This window comes from Trichinella spiralis (assembly GCF_000181795.1).
Source record: "Trichinella spiralis strain ISS 195 chromosome Unknown Scfld4555, whole genome shotgun sequence".
Lineage (NCBI taxonomy): Eukaryota > Metazoa > Nematoda > Enoplea > Trichinellida > Trichinellidae > Trichinella > Trichinella spiralis.
This window is the reverse complement of record NW_003531494.1, coordinates 1-8,046: the sequence shown is the minus strand read 5'-3', so window position 1 is coordinate 8,046 and position 8,046 is coordinate 1. Positions and strand designations below refer to the sequence as shown.

The 8,046-nt window shown below is 33.4% G+C and overlaps 2 protein-coding genes across 2 annotated transcripts; one reads left to right on the top strand and one right to left on the bottom strand.

Moving 5' to 3' along the window:
* Nucleotides 1-1,162: 1,162 nt before the first annotated feature.
* Tsp_12375 (threonyl-tRNA synthetase, cytoplasmic) lies at nucleotides 1,163-4,243 on the bottom strand. The gene is made up of 9 exons (XM_003367270.1): nucleotides 4,018-4,243; nucleotides 3,353-3,770; nucleotides 2,982-3,293; nucleotides 2,657-2,904; nucleotides 2,444-2,575; nucleotides 2,159-2,368; nucleotides 1,906-2,100; nucleotides 1,649-1,835; nucleotides 1,163-1,471 (listed from the first exon to the last, which is right to left on the bottom strand). Exons 1-9 carry the CDS (start codon nucleotides 4,149-4,151, stop codon nucleotides 1,163-1,165), a joined length of 2,145 nt encoding a protein of 714 aa, XP_003367318.1. The 5' UTR covers nucleotides 4,152-4,243.
* Nucleotides 4,244-5,704: 1,461 nt separating this feature from the next.
* Nucleotides 5,705-6,913, top strand: Tsp_12374 (Ras-related protein Rab-14). Its single transcript, XM_003367269.1, has 2 exons — nucleotides 5,705-6,017; nucleotides 6,546-6,913. Exons 1-2 carry the CDS (start codon nucleotides 5,705-5,707, stop codon nucleotides 6,911-6,913), a joined length of 681 nt encoding a protein of 226 aa, XP_003367317.1.
* Nucleotides 6,914-8,046: the final 1,133 nt, after the last annotated feature.

Here is an 8,046-nt window from a genome sequence, read left to right as displayed (position 1 = left end):
AATCATTTTTTAAATAAAAATGACAGTTTCTCATTGACAACTTCCTGTATGAAAAACTACAACGGTGAAAAAATTTGACTCTGACAATAATTTCTGCATTTCCATAGAAAAAACACAAAGTATATTTTACTTACTATTGATAATTAATTAAAATTTAAAAAAATGCAAAGAATATTAATAATAACATACTTTTGTTTTGCAAAGAAGACGATTCGGCTGAATCATAATCATCATCATCTAAAGTTGATGAATATTTCAATAGTTGTACTGATTTCATTGTGACGATAAATCGTGACGCTAAATTTGAAATTATTATTATTGTTATTGACATCCAATTGGATATTCAAAATTGCTTTCATAACATAAATATGCAAAAGATATAATTTAGAAAATAAATTAATACTACTACTACTACTACTACTACTAATAGAATAACAAAAATGTGCCTGTGCAGTTATTACTTGACAATTATCGACCGTTTTCAAGTTGAACATGCAGAACCAACTGCAACGCACAGCAGCACTGTTTCTGAACAAAGCAGCATCCAAGCTTTGTTTACAAAGTCTTCGGCAAGAAAGCTTTTGGTAGCAAACAATGCGATATAATGTACAATTTTAACTGTTTGTTATAAATTTTGCTTGCTTGCTTTGCAGATTTAATAGCTGAAGAGCTCTTAGTATTATTATTGTCTGCAATGCAATGCAACCAGCTGCCGTAGTTATTACTGTTTACACTAAAAAAACCAATTAAATCATCACAAACATAAAAATTAAAAAAAAAATCTTTTACCTAATTCAGTCAGCAAATCAACACAGCTGCTGTGCCATTTCGCCATGCAAGGAAACGTTTGTCAAATGCTGACGTCCCGAATTGTGATAAAATCTTTTTTCATCATTTTCAATTAATATATTAACTTTTCAATTTTTATTTCCTGTTTATGCTTCACTCATAAATCATCAATCTTGTAAGTATTATTATTTTTTTCTTTTTTGGAAAATTCATTCAGAAAAAAAACCAAATTAACAGACAAATTCACATACGTTACCACCACGATTACACCGAACCACACAAAGAAATATACTGAAAAATTAAAAAATAATCAATTATAAATAATACTTTTAATATTTTCAAACGTGGCTTATATTGATAACGATAACGTGTTTCAAAAATTTTCTTCACTTTTTAAAACATAATTTTCTTTGAGAAAATTAAATTTTTCAATCAACTTTTCCAACGAATATTCTCCAAGTACCTTTAGAAAAATATTAATTACATTATTATATAAATAATAAATTTTCATCCAACATACTGCATTATCTCGAGTGCGAATGTTGACGCTACTGTTTTCTTTTTCCTTTGCTCCGACAACCAAAATGAAATTCCATTTTCCCAACTGCGCATTGCGAATCTTCTTTTTCATTGTATCACTAGCATCTACATCCACATCACATTCAAAACCAGCATCAAATATCTGACAAAATAAAAAGTACAATTATGAACAAATTCAATATACATTTCCATTTTTTCTGCTCATCAGTATGCATAGTTTTTTTTTCTCTTCTACTCAATTGAAATATATACAACACAAGCAATTGTTATTGATAAGAAATTAATTATTTTTCTACAATGAAAAAAAAATCAACTTCACCTTCTGCTGTACTTGTAATGCGTAATCATCAAATTCAGGATGCACTGGGATGACCATCGCTTGTCGAGGTGATAACCAAAATGGCCATTTTCCAGCGAAATTTTCCGTCAATACAGCAATCATACGTTCAATCGAACCCAAAACTGCGCGATGAATTATAACTGGCCGCTGTTTTACGTGATTTTCACTAAACAGAATATTTAAAAAATTTATTCAAGTCAACAGAACACAAATGTGAAGAAAAAATCAAAACTTACTCGACATAATGCAAATCAAAACGAACTGGCAACTGAAAATCCAACTGTATTGTAGCACACTGGTGTTGGCGTTGCATGGCGTCCAAAACGATGATATCGATCTTCGGTCCATAAAATGCCCCATCGCCGGCATTCAACGTCCAAGGTAATTTAAATTTTTCCAAAGCACATTGCAACTGTGCCTCAGCTTCATCCCTTCAAAAAAAACAACAAGAAATAAATTATTTTTCAAATAGTAAAATAAAATGCATACCATGTTTTCACGTCACCCATAAAATCATCGGGACGAGTGGATAAATACAATTTCATACTGAAACCAAGCGTTTCGTAAACAAAACGCAAAAAATCTAAGCAGCCTTCAATTTCTGATGCAATTTGATCTTGACGACAAAAAATATGCGCATCGTCTTGTTGAAAACGACGTACACGTGTGAGACCAGACAAAGCGCCGGACAGTTCATTTCTGCAAAATTTTCAGTAACACAAATAAATAAATAAATCAGTAGCTAATTAATTTCTTGATATTCAATCAACTTGCCTATGGAGAACGCCAAAATCGGCAAATCGAAGTGGAAGCTCTTTGTAAGTGCGAAGTCCAGTAGCAAACATCAAACAATGTCCTGGACAGTTCATGGGTTTCAATCCAAACAATTCTTTCTCAATTTCTATCCTGAATAAAAAATTAAAATTAAAAAGAAATACAGTTTTCAGAATCACAGTCAAAAGAAAATATATGCTGCTAAAAGTTTACTTGAACATATTCTTGGCATAATGCTGCCAATGACCAGAAGTTTCCCATAAACGACTGTTGTATATGTTCGGGGTGATCACTTCGCGGAATCCACGCTTTCTGTACTGCTTACGTAAAAATTCAACCAATGTATTATAGATGTAAGCTCCACGAGGAAAAAAGAACGCCGATCCAGGACTCAATTCGTGAAAAATAAAAAGTTCTTGTTGTCTGCCCAATTTACGATGATCCCTTGATGCAGCCTCTTCCTGTAGAAAAGAAATGAAAAAAAAACACCAATTGATCAATCATGCATATTATTAATTATCACTGCATAATAACTTACCCTCATCTTTTCCCAAAGTTTCAGTTGCTTGCTGTTTGGAAAACTCACACCATACACGCGTTGTAAACTTTCCATACTACTGTCCCCTTCCCAAAAGGTTGAACTATTCTTTGTTATCTTGAAACTGTTAAGTAATCCAGTATGGCGAACATGCGGACCACGGCACAAGTCAATCAATGGACCACAACGATATGCGGTTGTAGTTGGTGTTTTAACTTTATTTTCCAAAATTCTCAACTTAAAAGGGTTGTACTTGAACATTTCCATCAATTCTTCTTTTTTCAATTCCAATCTTTCAAACGGCTGCTTACCCTAAATTCATCATTATACAATACTGTAAAAGATATTATATATTCTTTTAATCTACTTACATCTATGGCTGCTTTCATTATTTTCTCAAGCTTGTCCATGTCTTCAGCAGTAACCGTTCTGTCGTCCATAAACATATCGTAATAAAAGCCATTTTCAATTGGAGGTCCATAGCATAGACAACAGCCAAACAGACGCTCGGCCGCTTCACCGAGCACATGAGCAGTGCTGTGCCAGAAAACTTGCTTGCCTTCATCGTCATCAAACAGTAGAAATTGTAAATTGCATGACTTTTCCAAAGGTCTTTCTAAATCCCACAATACACCATCCACTTTGGAAACAATTGGACGTCCGCCCATGTTCAACTTTGTCATTATATCTAGTGGTGAAGTGCGCCACGCCATTGCTTCTACTTCTTTACCATCCGGCAAGGTGACAGTAATTGGTTCACTTTGCTTTTTAGCTAATTCATCGTTGTAACTGTAAAGAAGAAATATTTTATAAGAAAATATTAATTTTAAAATAAAACGTTTACACAATTCAGTAATTTTCATTGAAATATCTAAGAGGAGGTGAAAAACAAGAACAAAATCAAAAGTATAATAAAATTGAAATAGTTGTTAATAATTGCTGAGAGAAAATTATTCTTATGATAATTTTACTTTTACTATACTTTTGTACAAAATATTTTTTCAAACAGATAGAATTTATAACCAATATCACTTACTTCTTCATATATTTAGCCCACAAATCCAATCTTCGTTGTATAAAATCTGGCCAAGGATTCATTTCTATATCCAATTTATTTCCAAAATCCATTTTGGCCATCATACTTTCAAGAGTTGAGTGTTCTTGTTCCATTGGAATAATATTTTTTAGATTATGCGAAGAATAAAAAATATGTCGTCGAAAAAATAAATGACGAAACCGACTGCCGACGAGCAACACCGTGGTTGACAAAATTAGTTCAAGCAAGCTGTATAACAAACAGAATGTAAAATGTATGCAAGAAACGTCATACGATAATTCAACGATATTAACAAATATATATGTTTATATAATACAAAAAAAATTAACAATCCGCGTTGCATAAAAATCAGGCTTCATTACTTCATCCATTGTGTTACAATTAAAGATGCATTTTTTCTTTCAAGCAGTTTTCGCCCTTTTAAACATAGTATAATTATTATTGTAAAAAATTAATATAGGTTATATAAAATTCATAATCTATAATAAACGAATAACACGATAACAATAATAAATAAAAAAAACAAAGTTTGATACAGTATGAAAATATATAATGAAGTTCAATATTTGCTACAGTCATTTGAATAATTCATTCATCTGCTATAAAATTAATACATATTGTGCTGTATTCATCTCATAGAACAACAATACGATGTTTGCATCGAATGAAAAACTTTAATACCGCAAGAAAGTTTCAAATAAAATACGTTTTACATTGGAGAATGAAAAAAGTTCCCAAAATGATTCATCATTTAATAGACATTGTACAATTTATTCTTAACTATTCTGATGGGGATATTTTGCTTTTTCATCAATTTAATGTGAAATCGAAGAAAGTATAATTTGAAAAGAAAACAAATGCACAAATATTTTGCCTTCAATCTGTTTTAAATAGCAGTTCGACGGAACCCCTTCCGGTGAGCAGAAATTGAATCAATTTTGCAATCAAGAAAGCAAACAAACTTTATGCTTGTCAAAAAAAAAGTTGAAAAAATGATTCATTGCAAGCTTTCTTCCTATTGAAAAAAATTCAGCTTATTTGCAACCGTGTCCTTTGTAATAAATAATCCAAAGGCGCAGTATGTACTGCTTTGAAATTGAACGCAGGAAAGAGCTGTTTCCTTTCCATTTTCCAGTTTTATTTACCATTGTAAAAAATGTGTTTGCTAATGTTAATGTTTGCCTTTATTATTTTTTGCTTTGTTAATCTTGTTCTGATTTCCGTTCAACTTCAACCACTGTGCACAATATACAGCTAGCTACCAGATGAGGGTGCGCCAGGGTCAGAACCAAGCCGTTTAACTGCAGTCAGATATAAACAGTAATGCACAATGATCGCGTGATTGGATGTTGTGTACTTATTGCTGATACGGACTAGGGTAAACAACCACCTCTCAACGCTGACCATCATCACGCGTCTTCAAACTTGAACAAACACAAACTGCTGCTATCTTCTTTTCCAAAGAAGCCTGTTGCCCATTACGTTCACAGCCAGCCTTTTCGACGACATCATCAATCGCGTTCACGTATATCATCATATCTCATTGATGAATAGAATTGAATTCTATTGTCAATTTATTATTTCTTTACTATTTTGTTTATATTAATTATCATGCATTTACGTGTCCCTTGTTATTTATGTAGATATAATCACCAGTTGGATTATTATGAGCAACAGTGATTTGTATCGATTGTGCTATGACACAAGAGAAAAATCAGTTCAACAGCTACATTTTTACGATGATCAAAAGTGCGAAGAAGCGTTGAGCATTGCCGTGTTGGGTGATTACGCGGTCGGCAAAACTGCCCTGATTCATTCACTTTGCAAAAAGCAATTTCTCACCAAACACCAGCCCACAAAATCCACAAAACGATCCTACATCTCGTTGAGCTTATCCAACGGAGAAACGGTAAAATTGATCCTAAACGACACTTCCGGTTGTAAACGCCTACAAGGTGACTACTTGTACAGGTGCAAAGGTAACAAACAATGCCCGCTTCTATTTTGTATTATTTGTTAAGCAAATATTCATTTCAACAATTTCGATTTGCTATTTAATCGAATGAAAATCGAAATCAATCGATCAATTGTTGCTTCCTCTTTCACTCTCATCATCTCGTCACATCATTTTTTCCAGTTTATTTCTGTTCACAACATCCTGCTCAAACTGATCTCTTCAAAGTTGTTTGAAAAGCATGCAAACAAAATAATTACCAACACTGATGAGAGTTAGTTAGTTCTTTCCCCCCCAGAAAATTTTCATTTCAAATCAAGCAAACAAACTGTGCAATAAATAACGAATTGCTCAATTGCATCATCGTTTACAGAAAAATGATAATGCGTTGAGTGTAAATTGAAAGGACAAAAATTAATCATCTCATTTCAACCTCTTCCCCACTGTATAAAAATCAAAATTTCCGCATGGAGTTGAAATTTCAATTGTAATGATAATGTTTCACGTGCTTGTGTTTCGGGCAGATATTTGAAATTTGGGTCTGAAATTTCAGGTGCCCTAATCGTCTATGACATCACCGAACCGTACAGTTATGCAAATGTGCGCTTGCATTTGAATGAAATTCGCCGCACAATGCCGCCGGATACGCAAATCACGGTCGTCGGCACCAAAGCGGATATGGTCGAGTTGAGAAAAGTGAAATATGCCGACGCGGCATTGTTCTGCTCTACCAATTCTTTGCAATTGCAAGAGTGCAGCGCCAGAACTGGTGAAAATGTGAAAAACGCGTTTGTGGAACTTGTGGAGAGAATTTTGGAACGACAACGTGTCGACATTTATGAACCATCGTTCAATGTCGAATCGATTGACCAAGAAATTAACGTCTTCTCCAAATGGTCACTACTATGCTGTTGGTATTGACCATTGTAAACTTTTGCTGTAACTAATTTTCGAACAAACATCCGGGTGGTAGGCTAACGTTGGCATTGCTGTATTGACAGTTTGAATATTTTTCGTTTATGTCAACAAGCAATCATAAAAAATGATATGATGTCAAATGATTACTTTATTTTTGTACATGTTGCGGATGTAATAAATTTATTTATAAACTGAAGAAAATACTAATAATCCACAAAAACCTTGTGTTCGGTTTTTTCCCTGTTATTATTGTATTGGAAAATTTCCACTAATCAGAAATCAGCTTGACATTAGAAAAGAATTTTGAATAAGCTGAATTTCGTTTCAAACCAAATGATGCTATTGCTTGTCCAAGAATGTTATTGCAAATAAATCAAAATTGACAAGAATGTGACAAAGAATTCCCGGCAAAGGTTATTCTTACTAGCCAAAAATCATTCGAGGGTCATTGGTCTCCGATGTCAGAAACGCTACTACAAATGGCAACCATTTCACTAACAACTAGACCAAATAATGAAATATAGAAAAAATTATGGAAAAACTGACTAGTGATTCATCCGATTTATTGTTTTGAAAAAGCTTTCATCTTTTTCTTCAAATATACCCACCCATGTTGAGCATGCGGTTCTCAGTGACATTGGAAAGAAGATGGCTGCCAGCAAAAGTGTTCGAAAAATTCACAACACCCTGAACTGTTGTTGTCTTTGCCAATGTCCGTAACGGTCTGCTGACCACTGGCATTCATTGGCGGTTAATTGCTGACACTGTTCTGTCAATATTGAAAAATGGCAAACCGACAAATTACATCCAAATCGCATTTTTATTAACAAATTTGCTGTTTGTGCAACCAAGCAGCTATTCATTACGAACATATTTTTCCAGTTCATCCGCAACCAATGCACTATTTAACTTGTACATATTCCATTATAAATATGAAAGTTTTACCAATCAAATACTACCTGATTAATAATTTAATCAATTTATACATGACAAATTTTTTTTCACAAAAAATAAACAAAAGCCTCTTCACCAATTGGAACTGTGCTATCTGTCATGGGCTTCGCTGGTACCTGGCTGGTTTCAATCTGCTAAACATTTGGAAAAAAATGTTTCAAAACACCTTTTCCAATCGGTTT